General features: G+C 47.5%; 2 protein-coding genes across 2 annotated transcripts; one reads left to right on the top strand and one right to left on the bottom strand.

The window, feature by feature from the left end:
- The first annotated feature begins 2,407 nt into the window (after positions 1–2,407).
- Positions 2,408–24,210, top strand: LOC112080704 (A-kinase anchor protein 11). The gene is made up of 15 exons (XM_024146544.2): positions 2,408–2,575; positions 5,440–5,539; positions 5,671–5,781; positions 5,864–5,917; positions 6,357–6,488; positions 7,181–7,442; positions 7,581–8,190; positions 8,227–11,053; positions 11,209–11,379; positions 11,486–11,805; positions 12,221–12,367; positions 14,670–14,749; positions 22,813–22,863; positions 23,579–23,775; positions 23,916–24,210. Exons 2-15 carry the CDS (start codon positions 5,477–5,479, stop codon positions 24,099–24,101), a joined length of 5,211 nt encoding a protein of 1,736 aa, XP_024002312.1. The 5' UTR covers positions 2,408–2,575; positions 5,440–5,476; the 3' UTR covers positions 24,102–24,210.
- LOC139027461 (octapeptide-repeat protein T2-like) lies at positions 17,967–21,460 on the bottom strand (the record flags this gene model as incomplete). Its single annotated transcript, XM_070442669.1, has 3 exons — positions 17,967–18,244; positions 18,704–18,710; positions 21,128–21,460. Coding segments are annotated over 3 exons (618 nt in total), but the record flags the coding sequence as incomplete, so codon positions are not given.
- Positions 24,211–24,885: the final 675 nt, after the last annotated feature.

A 24,885-nucleotide genomic window follows, 5' to 3' on the forward strand; every position in this document is an offset into this window, starting at 1 on the left:
GGACAAGTATCCTGCCTCTATTGTATTGTGTTTTGGAGAACATGGGGGTCATGTTAGCAGTAACTTCATAAAGTTACTGTGAAACCAAGGTAAGTAAAAACAGTTTCTCAATTCCACGCTATGAACAGTTACTGCCTTTTTCCTTGGTAAGGCAGTATTGTCCTTCCAATCTAGCTCGAAAACCAAAACTCTAGTGGCATTCTGCCTTCAACGTACAGGTTTCAGCAGTTAGCTTCACCCACGACTGGTTCTACAATCCTGATGCTGTGTTTTAATGTTTAGAAAGGTCAATAATTATCACTTGCAATACCGCTTTCTAAAAACATGGCCCTTATCTTTCATCAGCAGGAAAGAATTCTTCAAATAAAAAAGATACACTTACTGTAGCAGGTTTTTACAGATCCAGCTATGGGTGCCTCCATCCCTAGGAACTACACTAAGTTCCGCTAGACTTCCCGAGTTACCAGAGGTGGGACCAAATCACTATTAGGCTATTAAGCAAATCTCAAGTCACAAGGTTTGAGTCTCAAGTAGAGTCCCAAGTAGAATGAATGGGTCAAGTCTTTAGTCAAGTACAAGTCATGCATTCTAAGAGCAAGTCAAGTCCAGTCACATTTTTTCAAGTCAAGTCTCAAGTGCAAATGACAAATTACAAATCTGTGCATATTTATTGAGGCTATCAGACAGCCCTTTTCACTATTTTATTTATAACACATTTTGATGACGTAATTGTAAAATAGGGACCTTATAGCAGTCTTAATTAAGGGAAATCAGCAGAAGGCAAGGCAGGTTATCCTGCTCAGTGTACATACATTTACAGGTCTTGGTAATCCATGGTGAAAGAGCCTATATCATACATCCCGGGAAATATGAACAAAGGAAACCATACAAATAAATGGAACTTCTACCTCATGCATCTTCCTGAATGTTCACGTGGACAATAAACATATCGCCCTGTCAGTGAGAAATGGTAGGCCTAAATGAAAATGTATAATTTCAAACATGAAACAGACATGTCCAAGTGTTGCAATACACCATACTGAGATGGAATGATTAAATGCTATCAATTATTGTAGGATAAGATGGAATATAGATTCACCACATATGCATTTAATTAGTGGTGGAAAAAGTACCCAACTGTCATACTTGAGTAAAAGTAAGATACCTTGATAGGAAATGACTCAGGTAAAAGTGAAAGTCACCCAGTAAAATACTACTTGAGTAAAAGTCTAAAAGTATTTGGTTTGAAATACACTTAAGTATCAAAAGTAAATGTAATTTCAAACATGTACTTAAGTATCAAAAGTAAAAGTATAAATCATTTCAAATTCCTTATATTAAGCAAACCAGTTGGCACAATTGTTCGGGTTTTTGAAATGTATGGATGGCCAGGGGCACACTCCAACACTCAGACATCTTTCATAAACGCCAGATCAGAGGCAGTAGAGTTGCCAGATCAGAGACAGTAGAGATGACAAGGGACGTTCTCTTGATAAGTGTGTGAAGTGGACCATTTCTGTCCTGCTAAGTGTAACGAGTACTTTTGGTTGTCAGGGAAAATATATGGAGTAAAAAGTACATAATTTTCTTTAGGAATGTAGTGAAGTAATTAAGTAGTATTTTAAAGTATGTTTACGTAAGTTCTTTTCACCACTGCATTGAATTAAAATTGAGAAAGCAACAGCAAACATTTCGACAAGAGAAGCGCTCTCCACCAGCGGGACTTTGGAGAGTGCAAGTGGAGAGATGCGTCTATAGTGCGTCTTTGCCACAGTAATAATACATTTTAATTAACAACACATTTAAAATGCAAGCTTCATACTTAAATTATAAATTTCAAGCAATTTTGACATAAGCCTACCAAAAGACCAGTAGGCCTTTGCTAGTAGACTAATTATTGCTTGATGCCCCGTTGCTGGTTCGCTTCCAAATTGAGCTGCATATGAGCTACAAAGCCTGGCCAAATAATTGAAAGTAAAGTAATTTTATTGTCTATTAAGTTGAGTCTCAAATCAACACATTTGTGACGTCCAAGTCGTGTGACTGTGAGTTACGCTTACACACAGGTCAGGTGTTTGGAACACACTATATAGCTAATTAGCACAGGTGGTCGCCCTTGTCTTCTGTCTCTTTTCCATAAACGAACGCTGTAACATGGAGATATGGCCATTTGGGAACACTAACCCTAGCAAGCGATGCGTGTTAATGTTCACAGCAAGCGTCGGGGCTCTTAACACCCCCTTGTCAGAAGATAGGCCTATTGTCAAAAGGCGCTAAAGCATTTATCCTCTATGAATGGGGCAGCCTACTTCCAATTTAGTGCTGAAGACACCCAGGCCTCACAAACAATCTGTACTTGATATAGGCCATTTTATTTGACTGGAATATGCTTGGCATGGCATCTTTTCTTAGATATGACATCACGCAATCGACTACTCTGTCTGTGTTTCTCCCTCGCCGAGGGAAAGCAGAGCTCAGAGAGTGATTACTACTGCCTGAATCAGTCTTGTTTTCATGGAATGAACTGTCAGTCAGTGGAATATCATTTCGCTTCTAGTCCAACACTTGCTAAATGGTGAGAATAACAGGAGTGGGAGGTTGAAAGACCATATTTGTGGTGAATTGACGATAAATGATTGTATAGTCATTATTTAATAACATGAGAGGACAATTGTTTTGTATATGTTCACACCAGCTAGCTAGCATAATGACAGTGCAGTGGAACAATGTCCGTTGCTAACTAGCTACAATGTTTGACAGTTAGCCTAGCTAGCTAACTACTCAATACCCTTACGCTAGCTTGTTGACACTTGGCTAGTTAGCTAAGATAGGTGATTGATTTGCACAGAGTCGATATTATACTAAACCAACATGTTACGCTACTGCTATAGTGGGATGTCACAAGGAATGGGACTATCAAATAATAATTTCCATTTCCTCTGTGAAAATGCGACACTGGCCGTAAATTATGGCCTGCCATAACATAAACGTGTTTGCAGTTACCTAACAAGCTATATGGCTACAGTTTTTCCTGAAAGAGAAGTTAGAAAGTTGGTTACTAGTAAAACGTATTTGGAGCGAATTCTAACGTTAGTTCGTTGCTTGATCAGCTAGCTTGCATGTTTGTTGTGGTCAGCCACACAGGCAGTTATGGACGGTTTCATAGCACATAAGGTAGCTAACGTTAGTGTATAATACAGATGCGACACAGGCCTGTCACCACCTACAATGGCAATCTATTACCCCCCCAAATAGCGAGCTAATGAAAGATTGATAGCAAAAGTAACTAGCTACCACTCCCCCTATTTTCAGTAGGCTATAGAATGCAGTTCCTAGTATCAGCCCAGCAGATGATGATGTAGCTACASCAACAACAGCTGCGGGCCTTGTCAGATCTTTTATTGTTGTTTGTTTTTGTCCTGTGTATTACCTAGATGTAAATATGTATGGTTTACTGAAAAAAGGTTATCTGAAATTTCAGCTGTAGTTTCACTCCTGTGTGCTACTGCATTTCTTTCCCCTGTTTACCCATCTGCCCACATAGTCACACATTCATGCTGCAACGCCTCAAAGACTGACCTATTTTGAGCCCTTACACAATTCATGCCAAGCTGCTTACAGAGACCATAAGAACCTGTAGTATAAGTAATTTCTATTTTGCCATATCCCCATAGTCTGACATTGTCTCTGCACTAGCTTCTTGTGCAAAGTCTATGATTTGAGTATGATTATAAGCCTAAATGTTAAAGAATGTGTCACTAAAATGCCATGGTATAAGACACATGAACTGAGCATCATCAAAACCATCAGGAGAAAATACAACTTGCAACATTGTAGTAGAGACAGAGATGCCTGTCAGTTTGCTGCTGTGTGGCAGTCACGCAAAACTATACTTCCTAGTTCGAGCTGCATTTCTATGGTCATAGCATTGGGGTCAGTACATAGCTGAGGTTAGCCGGTAACAGCTTGCGTTGTTGTTTCTGAAAACCCCACCAAAGCAGCCAAGAGACCAGGAGGTCCTGGGACAGCAGAGGAAGAGAAAGAGAGTATTCATTATTTCCCCTGGTTGGTTCCCATAGAGGACAGGCATCCTATCAAAGACTGGCCGTCTAGACTCAGATTCAACCAGCTGCTTTGGACAGCGCCTCAAAGAACAGCTCACATTTCTTGGGAAACTTTCTTCCTCGCTCACTGTAAATATTTTTGCTGTCTTTAGCTGCTCTTTCATGCTTACCAAGTGTGTTTCTCCTGCCCTGGGTTAGTGTTCAGACTCTGGGTCCACACCCCTGTTCTCTCTACGGCCGTTTGATCGTCCGTGCTGGCTTGGAGCCTGAAGGAAGACATCAGACAGAGTGACTAGGCCAACATCTAAGGCTGCTGGAAACCTGATCGAAGAATATCTGCTTTTATGATTTCTGAATTTATTGAACTTAATCTGAGTGTTTGCTTGAGTGCATCAGTTCAGTTCATCTCCACCAGTGTTTGTCTTTCTGAGGTGACTGGGGTTGTGTTGTTGTGCAGTGGTACATCTAACCTCTTGAGCTCTACAGCTGACTTCCTGTTATGATTAGGGTTTGTGTTGAGAGTGGATGAAGACTGAGTCTTATCAAAGAGGGTTTAGTATGAAGACATTAAGAACAAAACATTAAGAACACCTGCTCTTTCCATGACATAGACTGACCAGGTGAATCCAGGTGAAAGCTATGATCCCTTATTGATGTAATTTGTTAAACCCACTTCAATCAGTATAGATGAAGGGGATGAGACAGGTTAAAGAAGGATTTTTAAGCCTTGAGACAATCGAGACATGGATTGTGTGTGTGCTGTTCAGAGGGTGAATGGGCCAGACAAAAGATTTAAGTGCCTTTGAATCGGGTATGGTAGTAGGTGCCAGGCGCACCGGTTTGTGTCAAGAACTGCAACGCAGCTGGATTTTTCACGCTCAACAGTTACCCGTGTGTATCAAGAATGGTCCATCACCCAAAGGACATCCAGCCAACTTGACACAACTGTGGAACGCATTGGAGTCAACATGGGCCAGTATCACTGTGGAATGCTTTCGATACCTTGTAGAGTTCATGCCGCGACGAATTGAGGCTGTGTTCCTAGGAAGGTGTTCCTAATGTTTGGTATACTCAGTGTAGATTTTACATGTGCTAAGGCCACAGGGGGCTAGAGATTATTACAGATACCTCTGATATTCTTGTGATAGATTACATAAAATCCTTGAAAGATACCAAAATTCTGTTAGTTTACTGGTGAACTTGTAAAGTTTACCCTCCCTTTGCAGCTGTACTTGCAATAGACTAGGATCGTTGTTTTTCATTCTAATCTTTGAGACTTGTCAGTAAATCAGAATAGAATGATATCAAATTTTCAAAWATAAAATCTCTCCCTCTTTCCCACCTCTCTCTCCTTCCCTTCTTTCTCCTTCTACAGGTGAGTGGCTAGTGCGCCACACCCAGCCTGCGTTGCCATGGATGCCTGTGCCCGTATCCGAGGAGTTCCTCTCAGGACCAGAGCCTCCATCAGGAAAGAGGTTAGAGTCAGACTGCCATATTGACTGATCGATTGATTGATTTCATTTAAATGTTGATAACCTGGTGCTGTGGGTAAGGTTGTGCATGTGTGAAACCTAAGCTACCCTCTAATTGTGTGTATGGTGTGTAGACGGTGCGTGACAGCGGGCCTCAGTGTGTGAAGAGCCTTCTGAGGAGCAGGAAGGAGCTGTGCAGCATGGGACTGGAGCTACAGACCAGAGACACACCACGCCTGACTGAGGTGTGTATCACAACACACACACGCTTTGATTATGACTTCATGATTTTGAGGATTTCCCTAACTTGTCCTTTTCTTCCATCAGATCCATTTTGTGTGTTTGCCTGGCCTCTCTGAAGGGGAGGATCTAACTCTACAGGTGAGACGTACTGCACCAGCTCTGACTCTTGTGTAGTTCAATGAATGCGTAGAAACAATAACAAAGCGTTTCTGTGAAAATTTGAGAGATGGGGCTGGAGAAATGTAACCACTCTCAAATTCATAGACAGAGCTGTGGATGCAAGGACTGACTATCCATGATATGAAAATGATAGTTTAAACCATGTTTTGAAGCTATAATGTTTGTTTACATTTACTTTGTTTACAAACGTTGGAGTAAACAAGCTTATATTTTGGGTTCTGATGGGATATGAACTAAGCTCATGAAGCATTTATTTATAAGTTATATTATTCAAGAATCAATGGGTACATATAATTAATGAATTAAGTCCAAAAATGGATGTAGCAACTGCTGATTGCCCCTTTAAGTGATGCGTTATGAATGTATTATTTGTGTGCTGTTCTGTCCTCATTCCCAGGCCCTGTCGTCTCTCCCAGGGGACCTGGCGGAGCTCCTGAGGTCTCCCCACGTTACCAGCCTGAGGAACGAAGAGGTGCTGCTGCTGAAGGACAGCAGGAAACCAGCCGACAGGAGGGACTCTACAACACAGGTAGACATGAGAGGAGGAAGTGCCTAATAGGTAAAAGGGGAAAGACTGTGTTTCTCAGGTCTATAGACTGCTTCAGAGTAAATACAGTATTTCACAGGTAAATAAGTTCAATATAGTTTTGAGGCTGATTCATAGGACCTTACTCAGGCTTCTTGTAAAGGCCTGAGAGATTCTGTGTTTTCACCCTGTTGAACCTAGCCAGGTTGCTTGTTTTCTCACAAGTGATTGCCACATTGTCCTGCCTGGTCCCATGTGTCTGTGCTAGTGTTCAGCAGTCTGGCTCTGCAGCATTGTGGTTACAGTGTGTGTGACATACAGATATACAGACAGGCAGTGCAACTAAAACTGAGCCTCTACCCATGGTGGCCAAGACAGAAGTGACGCTGAGTGTTCTATTCTGCATATACAACAACACATCAGACCACAATCAGACATGCAGACATAACAAGGCTGTCCCAGTAGAGCCCCTCTCTCTGTAAGACACAGCCCGAAGGAAAGAGAACTCTTGTGTGAATTCCTGTGAGTTTCCAAAGCCAAAGACTCTCCGATGATTAGCGTGTCTTGGCAGGCGCTGACAGTCTGCAGACCTAGTTTTTTATTCCTCAAAGAGCTAATTGTCCCTTGGCAGTAAGAATAAACTACTGTACCAGGCAACCAGCAAACTCTGACTGTTTCTTCTCTATCCTCTGCAGCAGTGCTCGCTAAAGGCGGTGTGTGTTGTAAGGCACAGCTCCAGCCCCAGTCAGCCCATTGTTGGTGTGTTGGTGGGCCTGCTGGGGCGTTATGCTGCGGGGGTCCGTTATGCCCTGGAGCTCCAGGCCCTCCACAGGGGCACGGCAGAACCCTGCCAGCCCGAGGACGATGACACCAACCAGTCTGTGTCTTCCATCGAAGATGACTTTGTCACCGCTCTGGAACACCTAGAGGAGGAGGCCACCGGAGAGAATAACAACGGTAGGTTCATCACAGCTCTATGTAGAGGAACCCTCAATAGAGCATGATGTGTTCACTTATTATTGCATAACCTTAAGTGTTAACTAAATTTAGACCGAAACATTTACCCCCCCACTCTCTATCTCCCTCTTTCCCTAGCCGATGACTCTTATCTCCATGGAAACCAGCGTGATGTGGCCTCCCAGACAGTCCCTGCCCACAAGAGAGACAAGGACCTATCAGGCTCCAGGATCATAATCAGCTCTGCCCACAGGATGTCTTCAACCAATCGTAGGTCTCCTCCAGAGGTGTCCGTTACCGTACAGTGCTCCAGAAGGGCAGAGTCCCAGTGGACCCTCTGCAGCCCTAGAGCCCGGCTCCCCTCCCCCACACGTCCCGTCAGCGAATCAGAGGAGTCGGACGGCTCCAGCCCTAGTCCAATCATCTTCCTAGATGAGGTTGGCTACCAGAAAAGTCTCAAAGCGACACTGGACATCCCTCAGATCCCCGGGGGGCCGACAGACAGGGTGGAGGACTCTGACTCTGAGGTCAGCGAGTTCTTCGACAGCTTTGACCAGTTTGACGACCTAGACGAGCTGAGCTCAGAGAGCTGTACACTCACCCTGCCTTTAGACCCGACTTCCTCTGTTATCATTACCGGCCCAGACCAGAAGAAGAAGTACTCTGGTTCTGGCAAGTCAGGGTCCAAGAAAGTGTCCCGAAGCTGTTCCACCATGAACCCCCACCGGTTCGACCAGCGCACCCTCCTGTCTCTTATACACAAGTAGATGTGTATAAGAGACAGGTGTTCCCTCTACAAGACTTACTCAGACTTTGCCAGCAGTCTGTCCAAGGAGATCCTGGGCTCCGTGTGTGGATACCAGTCTCCTGTGGACCTCAACGACAACAAGAATCTGAGCTGTGTCTGTCACAAGGAGTTCCAGAACCAGTCTGGACACGTCATGAAGCTGTCTGAGATCCAGGAMACGGTGACTSTKTCCAAGCTGCAYCAGAAGCCCCAGTCTCTMAAGGACGGCATCCAGAGGTTTGCRACAGACTTGGTAGAGATGAGTRTGGGCAGCGCRCTYAGAGACCTGCAGAAGGGAYTGTCCTCRTGCACCACCACSCTCTGCCACCTGGCCGCCAYACTCACCWCYTCTGTCTTCCAGATGGCCTTRCAYGAGATRGGCATGCGCCYCGCCTACGTCCTGAAGGAACGGGCCATCAACGGYCTGGCTGGGTTCCTGGTMGGAGAGGCYGTGTCYGGSGCTCTGAAYGACTTCCTGARGGTGAAGAAGCAGATGTTCAACAGCACSGTGACMCAGTTTGCCGCRGACCTMGCYGAGGAGCTGGTGTTTGAGGGGATGATGGAAGTGTGTCAGTTCTCCCACCCCTCCACCCCCCTCACCCCCAGRGARTGGTCCTTCYGSSTGGGGGAGGASGACGATGAGGAYGTGGTGTCRTCCTATGCCTCYGACCTCTCWGAGTCTGTCCTCCAGGAGGCCTTCATAGAACTGTCCCAGGCTGATGTTGCCTTCAGTACCCAGGCAGCCATCAGTGTCTCTGTGGACAACATCTGCTACGTCAGCGCTGTCGACACACACACCTGCAGTACCGCCGCAGGCCACCAGGCTTTCCACGTTAACCCAGCTGAGGAAGGCCCAGGTCCATTAGGCGAGGATGGCTGTACGGTGAAGAAGGCGCTGTTCTGTGTGTCTGGAATGGCCAGCTGTGTACCGGTCCCCCAGGCAGGCCAGGCCATCTCCCACCTCCACGACTCAGAGGAGATCTGCCAGTGTAAGACCAGCCCCAAGAGGAGCTGCAGCTCAGAGAACAGAGTGGTGACCACAACCTCCTCTGATGCTACTGCTGCCACACAAACTGACCTGCTGTCAAAGACCCGCTTTCACAACTTCTCTGGCAACATGGTGGATATGATAGTGAGTGAAGCGTGTGAGCTCATGACTGCCACAAAGATGAAGAAGAAGGTGGAGGACTGTGCTGACTTCCTTTCTAAAGCCATTGTTGGTCGGGGACCTCCATCCGGACAGGAGGGTACTGTCACTGACCAGACCTCCCACTCCTCTCTCCACCCTCATTCTCAGAAACCAGGGAGAGTGACCTGTGAGTCAGGCTCCAGGACCAGCAGAGCTGTCTCAGAGACCCGGCCTGTGATGATGAAGGACACTCTAGAGATTCCAGGGTTGGAGATGGACGGCCGGGAAGGCAGGAAGATGGCCTCCGGTGAGGAGATGGTTCCCAGCACTGGTTGCAAGTCCAGCGGGACCCCTGGTACGCCCCCCTCCACCCCCCAGCATCCCAACAAGGTGTCCCAGGAGAAGCAGATCAAGCAGTTCTCTAAGAAGCTGAAAGGCAAACTGGCCAAGGAGTTCTCTCCCGCCACCCCTCCTCCCACCCCACACTACCAGCCAGGGCCTGAGCCCAAAGAGTCTCCCTCTGAGATGGACAAGGCTGACTTCATGCTCAAACTGATGAGGTCTCTGTCTGAGGAGGCAGACGGGAACGAGGAAGAGGAGGGTGGAGTAGAAGGGCTTAACTCTGGAACCGAGACAGGAAACCGTCCGCAGCCAGAACTCAACCTGTTGGTTGGAGGACACAAGATGGCCGACAAGGGAGCCCTCCATTACGCAGAGCGCCTGGCGTGCCACATTGTCTCCATGGCGACAGAGATGGACACTCTGGGAGGAGTGGAGGATGGAGGTAGGAGGACGGTGGAGGAGAGAAGAGACAGCGTGGCCCAGTTCTCGGAGCAGACCCTGAACACGCTGTGGATCTACGCTGGCGAGGTGGCGGGAGAGGTGATCAGTGACGTGAAGAGGATAATGGGGTCAGGACAGTGTCGTCAAAGAGCAGTCAAACGAGCCAGCCAGGACTGGTCAGGGGAATGCCCTCACCACCACAACCAACTCCAGCCCAGTGAACACAGCAGGGGCTGCAGAGTGGGTCATCTGGCTGAACAGTGGTCTGGTGACCTCTCCTCTGTCCTCCACCCGTCAACTTCCACCTCTACTGCCAGCTCTGGCCTGTCCTCTGACTATCCCAGCTGTGAAAGTGTGACAGATGAGTACGCTGGCTACCTAATCAGGGTGCTGAAGAAAGAGGGAGGCAGCAGGGAGCTGGTCCTGGATCAGTATGCCAGCCGTCTGGCCTACCGCTCCATTAAACTGGGCCTGGCCCATGCTGCCCGCAACATGAAGAAGAGACCCTCCTCCTCCAGGCACCACTCCTCCAGGAGGCTCCACCAGGATGGCTGCAGGGGGCCCAATGCTGAGCCGTCTGTACCCAGGGACGAAGCAGGGAGAGTGGGATCTCCTTCCAGCGACTCTGATGATGGGAGCCAGAGGGAGTACATGGAGCTGGTGAACTTCGCAGAGTCGTTGGCGTACAGCATCACCTGTGARGTCACACGCAAACTCTGTGTGTCGTCAGACCGACTACCCAAGTCCCTGACTGACTCGTGTCTGTATCAGAAATTCAAGCTGGATGACATGGCAGAGAACCTGATCAGGAACTCCTTTTCATGCCCCCTGCTGGCCAACGAGGGAAAGAACAGGCAGTACCACAGCACAGGCTGCCTGGACGACGGAGGATACAGCAGTGGAGTCATGCAGGTCAGTTTGGTTTAGTTCATCATTTTATTGGAGTAGGAAAAGATACTGTTAAAACATGTACATATTGAATTAACAGCAGTCTGATTCATGTTATCATCATTGCATTGTAGCATTAGACTTCAGCTTTCTCCTATTCCCAGCATTTGTCTCTGCAGGTCATGGAGCACTATGCCAGGAAGATAGTGGACGACACACTGGAGATGGGCCTGGCCTCGGCCGGACACCCAGCCCAACAGGGTCCAGACAGACACTCCCACTCTGAGAGGCCGTCTGAGGGGGGAGCAGTGGGCTCTGTGCTGGGGGAGACAGCCTGCCGATACTGCCAGGTCAAGAAGTGTCAGCCATTTTATTTCTGATGGATTACTTATGGTCTATCACCCAACCATTTTTTATATACAGTTCTTTCAGTATTCATGATGTTTGTTATTACAGGTCATCGAGTGTCCYTTCTGCTCGTGGCCTAGCAGGCAGTACATCCTTGGGGCAGGAGCAGGCCAGAGGAGGAGGCCGGACGGGGAGGTGGGGGTGTGTGGCCTGGAGATCCCTGAGATTTACATCGATCTGGACCACAGGGCAGTGTTCGCAGAGGAGATCGTCACTACGGCGATGGAGGGGGCGAAACGAGAGCTGAGCAACACCAGCCTGAACGCTGACAGCGGGATCGGACACGACGGGCCAAGCTTTGCCGAGAGTCTGACCGCAGAGATCATGACGTCCGCGCTGTCCAACGCATGCCAGACTGCCAACCTCAGGTACAAATACATTGTGGCAAAGTCTGTGTAAGACACAACACCACCAATCTGTGACTAGCCCTAATGTTGTAGAGAGCAACCACATGGTGAGTCAAGGCCCATAAGATTCCATGACTGTTCACATGGATTTCCTTATGGTTAACCATGATGCTTAGTAATATGTAAGGGTTTTACTAATTCTTGTGACGCACCATCTTGGGCAATTAATTGATGAGTCCATAATTTTCGCAATTTTGTACTTGACCAGATTACACAACAATAGTAAAGGAGCCAAGAAGAGGTCCACCATCTTGATTACTAACTATATTTCTCTCAGTCCCTAATGTTGGTAGTATTATGAACTGTATGTCTCTGTATAAAGATTCTGTATCTTTATTCTTGCGTCTGGTTCCCTTTCTCCATCTCCCTGTGGTAGCTCTCCAGGKAGGGAGGCCACAGAGTCCACGGTGTCCCAGCAGCTCAGTCTGAGTGTGGGAGATGACAGTCTGGGCAGCTGGTCCAACCTCAGCTTTGAGGACGAGCACCCCGACGAGACCAGCAGCTTCCTGCACCTCAGCGACAGGTAGGAAACACACAGAACATCATGTAGTCTCAAACTAATCTGCTCTGTTCTTTTAGTTTCTCTGAAGGCTACATTAGAGACATCTAATCTAGATTAGTTGATTCACGATTCACCTCTTGAAACACTTCTTTAATGTCTTTGAGTACTGTTTTRTGTCTCACTCTTTCACACCAGCGAAGGACTCTAACCCACGTTCAATGTCCACAGATGGATTGATATATAAGTGAGTAGAGCTTTAGACCAGGGTTGTGGCATTCAGCCTAGACTTCAATTAATGCTGAAACTAATAAAGGCAAGTCAGTCATCACCGCTTTGGCTGCACTGCCAATGAGAAATAGATGTATTTCTCAATCAAGAGGTCAAATGGCATTTCCCATGTCATTTTAAGATGACTGTGGTGATTGGGGATTAGCTGGTTTGATGCTGTGAAACTGAGTTGAGATCAGTACAAGACGGGTTTCTCCATGTTGTCTGTCGGATGGCTGCTGGATGACGTGAGGTCACCTTAGGTCACGACCAGCAGAATGTATAGTTTGGGAACCTGTAGGACCTTCTGCTGCCGAGAAACAAATAACTCTGATTTGAGCAAATAATACATATATTCTCTCAAATGTTGTTATATAATTTAAATAGCTGATTAATGCCAAGTTCTGCTGAGATTGTTTGAGTTAATGCATCATAAGGATAATATATCACTTTTAAGAGATAAATGGCTTTTCCTTTATGATAGAAACACACACACATACTGGTCTGTTAGTGAATCTGGTGTAATGCTCTGAGTGACGTGGTCTCACCCAGTCTCACGGTTGGAGGAGAGTTATTGACGTTCTCTGGCTCAGCCTGATATCTCTATGGAAGCAGACCCAGTCAACATGTACACTTCTCTCCCCAGATACTGAATGGGAGAATGTGTGAGGAGAACAGCTAGTTATTTTGAAGGTATCATAATATTTTCTTAAGGTGTGTCTGTAGCAGCCTTTCTCTCTCTCTCTCTGCCTCAGGCCCTTTCCACAAGAACAAAGTCCTTCCACCGTTTGTTATTCATTAGCTTCTCTCTCCCTTCAAAATACTTTTCCAACTGTCTCCCAACTGTCAACAAATMAACTAGATAACTAAGGAAAGGCTCCATTGTAAAGGTTTTGAAACCCTGGAAGAACTGATTGACTTCTTAACGACCTCTCAGTATACCACTTTCATAAACCACAGCTACGGAGACAGTATTTTAGCTCAGGTCATCAATTAACTAGATGATGTTGGTGGAGCTATTTTTAGGTCTCCACATCATTCTTTACATACCAGAGTGCACAGTGTACAGGTTCCAGCCAGCCTGATAATCAGGGCTAATTTAACTAAACAAAAAAATACATATTGTTGGCTAGGTACCTCGACTAACCAGTGCCCCTGCACATTGACTCTATACCYGTACACCCTGTATATAGTCTCGCTATTGTTATTTTACTGCTGTTCTTTATTTAACCAAGCAAGTCAATTAAGAGCAAATTCTTATTTTCAATGACGGCCTTCAATGACGGCCTAGGAACAACTGCCTTGTTCAGGGGCAGAACGACAGATTTTTACCTTGTCAGCTCAGGGATTTGAACTTGCAACCTTTCGGTTACTAGTCCAACGTTCTAACCACTAGGCTACGCTGGTCTACACCTGTTGTATTCAGCGCATGTGACTAATACAATTTGATTTGATAAGTGCAGTGAAAAGTGTTATTTTACAGGGTCAGCCATAGTAGCACGGTGCCCCTGGAGCAAATTAGGGTTAAGTGCCTTGCTCAAGGGCCTTCTCGGATCTACAGTGTGTTGTGATGCTCCAGCTGCCAGCTGGATGTCCCAGTGGAATTCACAAGTGAAGACTAGTATGCAGTGATCTCATCTAACATAATTGGGCAGTCATCAGTTGTTGCTTTGATTGAGTGTTTTTTCAGGACCAAAACTATTGTATGAGCCTCACATTGAGATGGATCATGTAATGCTTTAAAGCAGTTGTTTCTGCCAGGTAAGAAAGATCAACCAGGTCTGTTATGGACCTGCTTGACCAAAGTCATTCCCATGCCTAAGACTGTGTGTGTGCCCATTGTTGAACGGTTGTCTCCCCAGCAGCAATGGAAACAGCAGTAGTTGAAGCAGGTTAGGGTTAGTTGGAGCAGGTTAGGGTTAGTTGGAGCAGGTTAGGGTTAGTTGGAGCAGGTTAGGGTTAGTTGGAGCAGGTTCAGGTTAGTTGGTTTCAGGGTTAGTGTCATGATCAGTGTGTGTATGTTACCAGTGTTGAGCATTGGTCTTGTCTCTTGCAGCAATGGGAACAGCAGTAGTTGGAGCAGCCTGGGGTTAGAGGGAGAGATGTATGAGGAGCACCTGTCCTTCTCTCCTTCCGGACAGGCTCGGTCCATACATACATACATACATACATACATACATACATACATACATACATACATACATACATACATACATACATACATACATACATACATACATACAGCTAACACTGCTATAATGCTGACCGCTAACTCCCACATAGGTGCAGGTTGAAGTTGCCCACAACCACAGATTTAAGATCAGATCCTATCCCCCAATCCTAACCTTTACCATTAGAAAACCATTACATAATGTGATCCTGTGTCAGTGGTTAGGGTCAACTTCTACCTACATAGTCATTGCATGATGTCAGAGCTAATCATTGCATGATGTCAGAGCTGTGATCAGCAACGCTGTAGAATGTGACTGTGTATGAGACAACAGCTTCTACCCTCTACAGATCCCTCTTGATAACCATTGAGGACAGAGAATGTCTTTGTCAGTGTGTTCGTCGCCACTATGTCGGCAGACAAGCGGAATTAGCCTAGTCAATGGAATCAGTGTGTGTGTGAACCTGCTGCATGTCCTGTAGTGGGTGTGGGAAGGATTGAAGCAGGTTTCTCTGTCTGGCTGGCTGCTTGTCTGTCTGCTTGTCTGCCTGCTTGTCTGCCTGCATGCTGCATGGCTGAGTGTGATGACAACAGACCAGTGTTTATCGTTAACAAAAATAGGGAATAAAATATTCGTCAAACACCTATTTTTCACGAGACTATAACTGTCTAAATAGACCCAGAAAACTACCACTAAACGTAAATGATTTTTTATTTGAGTTGATTAAAATGAGACGAGACAACATTTCTCTGAGTAAAATCTAGAGCACGTAGTTGTCTACAGTGGGAAGGACACGGCACACATCCTAGCCTATATCAGCTGGTGAGCTGCAGGGGAGCAAGCAATGTGGGCAGACAGGCTCCGCCTCCAATTATACACATCGCGCAGGTGACTGTCTTTCTTCCCCGTAGCAACCAGTCACCACCAACGTTCTAGTTAGACACCCTTTGCCTGGTTTAAGAAACACAAGCTGCTTTAAGAAGTTAAAAACAATAGCAGCCTTTAGTTTAAATGAACATGCCAGCTATATTTTTCTCTCCCTTCAGTATAGAAAAGTCTCGCTCAACCCCCGCACATTCCCCACTGCATTTRATAGCCAGGTTCTGTAGCCAACGTACTTGCCAAGTCTCCCTCTTTTCCTCAGAGAAAACAGCTTGATTCTAGCCATTACTGTTCAAAAGATATTACCTATAATACAGCCGCTATGTTTTTTTCTTTCTATTATGCATTGGCGGTCTTATATTCATAAAGTATATCGCTGGCTGTTTTAAAACTTAGCTACTTGCGGACCGGACCGTTAACCATTGGTTTAGGCTACACCTTGTTCAGTCAAGTTACCTCATTAACTAGATATAGCTAACAACCTGTGGCGCGTTCAGCAGGATGCAATGTTTTGGAACGTTCAGATAGAAATATGCTATGTAGAACAAACATGCCTCTGACATGTTGAATAAGGAATAACGTTGGCTCTAGTCATTGAATTTCTATCTGCAACGTTCAAGAACGTTTTGCAACTGAACATGGCCCTGGTAACATTACCAGTAGCCTATATGCAAATATTTGGTGGTACAGAAAGAAAGAAAAATGGATAGCAAACATTTTATTGACTAAATCACTCTTGCCACTACACTTTATCTTACTGCTTAACTTTATTTTGAGTTCATGTGGACCCAGTGACTCAGACATGGGGACTCGGACTGGAACACAGGGGACTTGGGACTCGATTTAGACTTGAGATTTAGTGACTCGACTACATCACTGGGCGAAACAGTCATTAGCTCCCGTTCAAAGTCAGTAGCCCCAATTCTCCTTTTAGGCATCAATGTGGCTGCAGCGTCGGTTGAACGTTGATAACGATGTCAGTGACAAGACGAGTGATGGAGGTGTAACCCATACTACTTCTCTAATACTTTACTGCATCATCTGGTGTGACTGTGTCCTCATCTCCTCTGCCGCTCGCTCCTCTCTCTCTCTCTCTCTCTATCTCTTCTCGTCTCTCTGTCTCTCTGTCTTCTCTCTCTCTCTCTCTCTCTCTCTCTCTCTCTCTCTCTCTCTCTCTCTGTCTCTCGTCGTCTCTCTCGTCTCTCTCTCCTCTCTCTCTCTCTCTCTCTCTCTCTCTATTCTCCTCTCTCTCTCTCGTCTCTCTCCTCGTCTCTCTCTCTCTTCTCCTCTCTCTCTCTCTCCTCTCTCTGTCTTCTCTCCTTCTCTCTCTCTCTCTCTCTCTCTCGTCTCGTCTCGTCTCTCTCTGCTCTCGTCTCTCTCTCCTGTCTCCTCTTGTCTCTCTCTCTCTCTCTCTCTGTCTCTGTCTCTGTCTTCTTGTCTCTGTCTCTGTTCTCGCTTCTCTCTCTCTCTCCCTGTCTTCTCTCTCTCAATTTCAATTCAATTCAATTCAAGGGCTATTATCGGCTTGGGAAACATGTCCTAAAGTGTAACATTGCCAAAGGCAAGTGTGGTCTTCATCTCTCTCTCTCTCTCTTCTCTGTCTCTGTCTCTGTCTCTGTCTCCTCGCTCTCTCTCTGTCTCCTCTCTCTCTGTCTCATCGCTCTCGTCTCCGTCGGCTTCTCTGTCTCCTCGCTCTCTGTCTCCTCGCTCTGTCTGTCTCCCCCCGGCTCTCTGTCTCCTCGCTCTGTCTCCTCGCTCTCGCCTCTTCTGTCTCCTCGCTCTCGCTCTCGTGTCCTCGCTCTCGCTCTGTCTCGCGTCGCTCTCCCGCTCTCGCTACTCGTCGTCCTCGCTCTTCGCTTCTGAATCTCCTCGCTCTCGCTCTGTCCTCCGTCTCTCGCGCTTGTTCTCCTCGCCTCGCTTCTCTGTCTCTACGCTCTCGCTCTGTCTCCTCGCTCTGCTGCCTGTCTCCTCAGCTCTCGCGCTTGTCTCCTCGCCTCTCGCTCGATGTACTCCTCGCTCATCGCTCTGTTCTTATCGCTCTGTCTGTTTCCTCGCTCGCTCTGTCTTATCGCCTCTCTGTCTCCCTCGCTCTCTGTCCTTCTCGACGCTCTTCGCCTGTTCTTATCGCTCTCTGTCTCCTCGCTCTCTGTCTTCTCGCTCTGTCCCTCGCCTCTCGCTCGTCTCCTCGCTCTCTGCTCTCGCTCTCGCCTCGTCCTTCCTCGCTCTCTCCCTCGCTCTGTCTCCTGCTCTCGCCTTCTCCTCTTCTCCTCATCTTCTCGCTCGTCCTCTCGCTCTGTCGTTCATCGCTCTCGCTCTGTCTCCTCTCGCCGCTCTGTCGTTCTCCGCTTGGTCCTCGTCGCTTCGTCTCTGCTCTCTCTGCGTCTCTGCTCTCCTCTCTTCTTCTCTCTGTCTCTCTGCTCTCTCGTTCTGTCTCTCTCCTCGCTCTGTCTCCTCGTCTCATCTCCGCTCTCTCTCTGTCCTTTCTCTCTTGCGCTTCTGTCTCTTTCTCTATCTCTCGTCTCTCTCCTTTCACTCTCTCTCTCTCTCCTTTCACTCTGTCGTCTCTCTCTGCTCTCGACTTGAGTGTGTTTGTTTGTATGTAAATGTTGTAATAATCTATGTCTGGCTGAATTAGGAAATTACATGACAGAATAATTGTATATATATTCTTATGTTATAAATATTCTGCTTTCGGGAACGAGAATCAGGAATGTTATAGCAGAAAAGTATGTTGGATAGGACAAGGCTAGTATGTGTGTGCAGTGATGTATGTTTACTATAGCGTTAAGGGAGCAATACAAAATGCGATGTGACTAAAATGAAAGGATATTTAGTTGGCACTAAAATGAACCACCACTGATTTGATCATTTGGATCAATAACTAAACTAAAATCATTGTTTCAAATGACACAAAACAAAACTGAAAACTAAAACTTATATTTTTATGTCAAAAATGACTGACAAATGAGACTGACTCAAAAAACATGAACACAGTAGTCCAAAATTAGCAACAGCTCCCATTTAGAAACCTGCCCACCCTCATCCTAGGGAAGAGGTAAAGGACAAAAAAACGAAAACAAAGAAAAGCAAGACAAACAAAACAGTATCAAAATAGATCTACTGTAAAGGCCTTTTACAGAAAATACAACTAGCCAACACCCCAACCTCGTACCATGGAAATAGGATAAGGCACGTGTCTATCGCGAAGCCTTACAGTACAATGCCAAAACCCACCCTCGTCCTGAGGTAAGGGATATCTATCTCGTGTAGCTGCATACGAATACAATTGCCACAACCCCACCCTCAGTCCTGGAGGTAAGCGAATATCGATCTCGTAGCCTTAACAGTACAATTGCCCAAACCCCACCCTCGTCCTGGAGGTTCAAGGGGGTAATCTATCTCGTGTAGCCGTGATACAAGATACAATGACAACAAACCCCACCCTCCTCCCTGGAGGTATCTACGGGGACAATCTATCCTCTGTCAGCCCCTGCTACGCAAGATACAATGCCAAACCCACCCTCGTAACCTGGGTAAGGCACTCATGAGGGACCTTCTTATCTCTAGCTAGCCCCCCTGTTAACAGTACAAGCCCAAACCCCCACCGCTCCGTCCTGGAGCTGAGTAAGGCGATCTATTCTCTGTATTAGCCTGTATACAGCTACAATGCCAAACCCCACCCTCGTCCTGGCCAGTTAAGGTATCTCTTATCTCCTTTTAGCTGTACAGTACAATCGCCAAAACCCCACCTCGTCCTGGTAAGGGATATCCCGCTTTCTAGACATGTCAAAGATGGCCTGTCAACCAAGATACAAGCCAACCCCTTTACCCCTCGTCCCTGGGGAGTAAACGAACATCTATCTCCTGTGTAGCCTCGTACGTAATGTGTCAATCGCCAATACGCCCCACCCTCGTCCTGGCGGTAAGCCGATATCTTTATCTCTCTTCCCAAAGGGGCCCCTGTACGTCAATGCCAACCCCACCGTCCACGCACATGTAAGAGTACTGTCTCATCTGAGCTGTACACTAAACCAAACCACCACCCTCGTCCTGGTGATGCTAAGGATCTTGTATTCTCTGTAGCGCTGTACTGAGTAGCAATACCTAAACTCCCCACCCTCGCGTCCTGGGAGGTAGGATATCATCATCTCTCCGTTAGCCTGTAACAGTACAGATTGCCAAACCCCACCCTCGTTCCTGGGTAGGGATATTCGTATCTCTGTGAGCCTGCTTACAGTACATGCCAAACCCCACCCTCGTCCTGGGTAAGCGGTTATCTATCTCTGTAGCCTGTACCATCCGAATGCCAAACCCCACCCTCGTTGCGCTGGTAGAGGATATCTATATCTTGTAGCCTAAAATACCACGTACAAGCCGAAACGCCGCCACCACTCGTCTCTGGAGAAAGGATATCTATTCTGTTAGCCTGTACAGTACAATGCCAAACCCACCCTTCCGTGCGGTTAAGGATATCTTATACGTCTGTAGCCTGCTAACAGTACCAATGCCAAACCCCACCCCCGTACCTGCGGGTAAGGCGATACTTCTATCTCTGTAGCCCTGTACGTACAATGCCAAACCCCCACCCTCGTCCTGGGGTAAGGATATCTTATCTCTGATAGCCTCTACAGTACAATGCCTCAAACCCACCCGTCGTCCACTGGTAAGGGATATCTTATCTCTGTAGCCTGCTACAGCTACAATGCCAAACCCACCCCTTACTCCAGGAGTGATATTTACAACTGCATTCTGAAGGGATTCAGGACCCCTTGACCTTTTAACCACATTTTGCTCTATGTTACTATTCCAAAAGTTGTTACATTGTCACTTTTTTCCTCATCCAATCTACCACCACAATACCTCATTAAGACAAACTTTAAAAATGGTTTTTAGACATTTTGCAAATTAGTAATAATAAAAATTAAAAAAAACAGAAATACAGTATTCAGACCCTTTACGCTATTACTTTGTTGAAGCACCTTTGCAGTGATTAACAGCCTCGAGTCTTCTTGGGTATGACGCTACAAGGCTTGCACCACCTGTATTTGGGGGAGTTTCTCCCAGTCTTCTCATGCAGATCCTCTCAAGCTCTTCGCAGGTTGGATGTTTAGCGTCGCTGCACATGCTATTTTCAGGTCTCTCTCCAGAGATGCTTGATCGGGTTCAAGTCCGGGCTCTGGCTGGGCCACTCACACGACATTCAGTAGACTTGTCTGCTCTACTCCCCCCTTTGCTCTCTCTCTTTTTCCCTCTGTTTCTTTCTCTCTTTTTCCCTCTGTCTCTCTCTCTCTCGCCTCTTTCTCTCTCTCTCCCCCTGTTCTCTCTCTCTCCCCTCTGTTCTCTCTCCTCTCTCCCCTCTGTTCTCTCTCTCTCTCCCCTCTGTCTCTTTCTCTCTCTCTCTCTCTCTCTCCTGTTCTCTCTCTCTCTCCCCTTGTTCTCTCTCTTTCCCTCGTTCTCTCTCTCTCTCTGTCTCTCTCTCTCCCCTTCTGTTCTCTCTCTTCTCCCCTCGTTCTCTCTCTCTCTCCCCTCTGTTCTCTCTCTCTCTCCCCTCTGTTCTCTTCTCTCTCTCCCCTCTGTTCCTCTCTCTCTCTCCCCTCTGTTCTCTCTCCTCTCCCCTCTTTCTCTCTCTCTCTCCCCTCTGTTCTCTCTCTCTCTCCCCTCTCTCTCTCTCTCTCTCTCTCTCTCTCTCTCTCTCTCCTCGTCTCTCGCTCTGCTCTCGTCTCTCTCTCTCTCTCTCTCTCCCCCCTCTGCTCTCTTTTTCCCTCTGCTCTCTCTCTCTCTCTCTCCTTCTCTCTCTCTCGCTCTCTCTGCTCTCTGCGCTCTCAATTCAATTGAAGGTAATCTTTATTGGCATGGGAAACATATGTTAACATTGCCAAAGCAAGTGAAGTAGATAATAAATAACAAAAATGAACTGTAAACATTACAACTCACAAAACGTTCCAAAAGAATAAAACATTTCAAATGTCATATTGTGCTCTCCTCTCTCCCCTCTCTCTCACTCCCTCCCCTCTCGCTCTCACTCCCTCCCTCTGCTCTCTTCTTTCCCTCTGCTCTCTTCTTTCCCTCTCGCTCTCCCCTTTCTCTCCCTTTAATCTCTCCCTCTCCTCCCCTCTCGCTGCTCTCTCTCTTCCCTCTGCTCTCTCCATCTCTGTCTCTCTCTCCCCTCTGTTCTCTCCCTCGCTCTGCTCTCAATTCCAATCAATGTAAGGTCTTTATTGGCATGGGAAACATATGTTAACATTGTCAAAGCAAGTGAAGGTAGATAAAATAAACAATAACAATTAACTGTAAACATTACACTCACAAAAAGTCCAAATAATATATTGTGCTCTCTCTTCCTCTCTGTTCTCTCGCCCTCCCCTCCCTCTCTGCCTCTTCTTTCCCTCTGCTCTCTCCCTCTCCCCTGCCTTTCTTTCCCTCTGCTCTCTCTCTCTCCCTCCCCTCTCTGCTCTCTCTCCCATCTGCTCTCTCTCTCTTTCCCCTCTCGCTCTCCTCTCTCTCTCTTCCTCCTCTGCTCTGCTCTCTCTTCCCCTCTGCCTCTCTCCTCTCTCTCCTCTGCTCTCTCTCTCTTCTCCCCTCTGCCTCTCTCTCTCTCTCTCTCTCCGTCTGCTCTCTCCCTTTAATCTCGTCTGCTCTCTCTCCCTCTTTCCCGTCTGCTCTCTCTCTCCTCTGCTCTCTTCCCTCTGCTGCTCTCTCTCCGCCATCTCTGCTCTCTCCTCCCTCTGCTCTCCTCGCCCTCGCTTCTCTCCGCCTCTGCTCTCTCACCTTTAATCTACTCTGCTCTCTCTCCCTCTTTCCCTCTGCTCTCTCCCTCTTTCCCTCTGCTCTCTCCTCTGCTTTCTCTCCGTCCCTCTGCTCTCTCCGTCCCTCTGCTCTCTCCGTCCCTCTGCTCTCTCCGTCCCTCTGCTCTCTCTCTCCCTCGCTCTGCTCTCTCACATACACTAACTCTCTCTCACACACTCTTTCTTAGTCTGTTCATSCTCTCTTCTCTCCTCTCTGCTCTATTTGCTCTCTGTCACTCTCTTCCTCTTTACACGAGCTGCTCTCTCTGTGCTCCCTCTCTTCTCTCTCTGTCTGTTCTCTGTGTCTCTACTATGGCCTTGTGCAGGTCAGTTCTCTAACCAGTGTAATGTTTCTTACCCCACAGCGACTGCACTGAGGACAAGGAGCTTGAGACCAAGGATGAATCCTGCGGTATGATATAGTTACTTATATAAATAACTGCACCGGATATTGATGGCAAATGGGCTGCTTTATATTCTCTTACTTTTTACATTAAGCATTTGATAGTTTTGATGGTTAAACTTGGTCTCTATCAGCCGCAACAGTATATACCGTACCATGTTGCCATGTTACACAGCCACACTACAAACAGAACCACCTCAGCATGCATCTGAGCATCATGAAAATGCCTATTCTTCTAAGTCCTGAGTTCCCTGCTATAGATTAAGAGTGGTTAGACTAGGAGACTTGGCGCTGTGTGTGTCTGTGCTGCTAGGAGGGGAATTCACCCACCGCCCACACATTCAGCAACACTGCCGCTCATTCATTAATCTATTCCCCCTGAGTCTCCCTGCTTATCTGTCTGTCAGCCCAGTGCCCCCTATGGGCTGTTCCCTAAAGGGCTGAGGCTCCAGGCTGTGTCAGGCCCAGACGCAGGCCCAGACGCAGGCCCAGCCAGCACAGTGTGGGTGGGAGCGTGGGAAACAGGCCTGGCCCACCACCAGTTTAGAGCAGAGGAAACGAGGGAAGCCGGGTTGAGATGGGATATTACTGTACTGAAGAGAGGACTGTCAGACAGAGAGACAACAGGGGGATAAATTGGGGGAGTCAAAGAAAGACACACAGTAGGTGTTTGAAAGATATAAAGAGGAGGATGATGATGATATCTCTTCTCTCCCCCTTCCAGGTTCTGTGCGTGTGGACCGGGGCCAGGCTCATAGGCTCCTCCTGGTGGTCAACTCGGAGCTCAGGGAGATGACCCCTGACCCACAACACATGACCTTTGACCCCCAGCTCAGGTGCATGCTGCAGTGGGCGGCGGCCTCCATTGCAGACCTGCAAATGGTTCAGCTGGGTCATAGTGGCAGCTGGGACCTGCAGCAGGTGAGTGGCTTTAACCTTAACCCACAACCAAAGGATTACACACAGACACACAGACACACAGACAGACAGACACAGACAGGTAGGTAGGTGCCTCATTACTGGTTCCTGCCTGCTGAGCTGTGTTCTGTTTGCCCTTCTAGCTGCCTGCGGTGGTCCAGAGGGTGAAGGAGAGGGAGTGGAGGGTGGGAGAGCTGCTCCAAGCCCTGCTGCGRTACTGTGAGGAAACCTTCACCCCACCCCAGTCTGAACCCAGAGAGGAGACACCCCAGGCGGGGAAAGCACTCCACCACACTCCCCTCTTCCAGTGGCTCCTGGAGCACGCCTAGGCTGACTGCACTTACCCTCACCTCTCGCTCCTCTCCCCTTCCTCCTCACCTCCCCTTCCTCCTTCTCTCCTCTCTCCTCTCCCCTTCCTCCTCACCTCTCCCTCCTCACCTCCCCGCAATGTACTTTTAAGACTCCAGTCGGCTCACCCAACCAAACACAATCTGCCCCGAGGGTCACCCCAACCCAAACACAGATATGCCCAGGCCAGCGCATCACCCACCGCAACACCAATATGCCCAGGCCCCCGCTCACCCACCCAAACAACAATATGCCCAGGCCCACTCACCCACCAAAACACAATATGCCCAGGCCCGCTACCCACCCACACAATATGCCCAGGCCCAGCTCACCCACCCAAACACAAAATATGCCCCACGCCGCTCACCCAACCCAAACCCCCCAATAGATAATATTAGAAGCTGTTTATTAGCGCCCTCTGTCGTAGAATGGGTGTACAGCCCTATAAGGAGGACAGGGATCCACAGTACGAGGAGAGCGGCTAGATTTGGGTTTGGCCAGTACGCATGCAACATCACTGAAAGAGAGTGTGAGAATCTTATAGGTTTAGATTTAAGCATGGCAGTAAGGTGCTGCACTATGTGGCAGGCTTTCACAGTATACTGTATATGCAGCGTAAGTCACGTGGGGGTGAGGGGAGAGAGAAGAGGAGGGGAGGGAGAGCGTGGAGGGAGGAGAGGAGAGAGGGAGAGGGATGAGGGAGGGAGCGGAGGGAGAGGGAGGCAGGGAGGGGAGGAGGTGGAGGGGAGAGGAGAGAGGGAGGAG

The sequence above is a fragment of the Salvelinus sp. IW2-2015 genome, unplaced genomic scaffold, assembly GCF_002910315.2.
Source record: "Salvelinus sp. IW2-2015 unplaced genomic scaffold, ASM291031v2 Un_scaffold16444, whole genome shotgun sequence".
Taxonomy (NCBI): Eukaryota; Metazoa; Chordata; class Actinopteri; order Salmoniformes; family Salmonidae; genus Salvelinus; species Salvelinus sp. IW2-2015.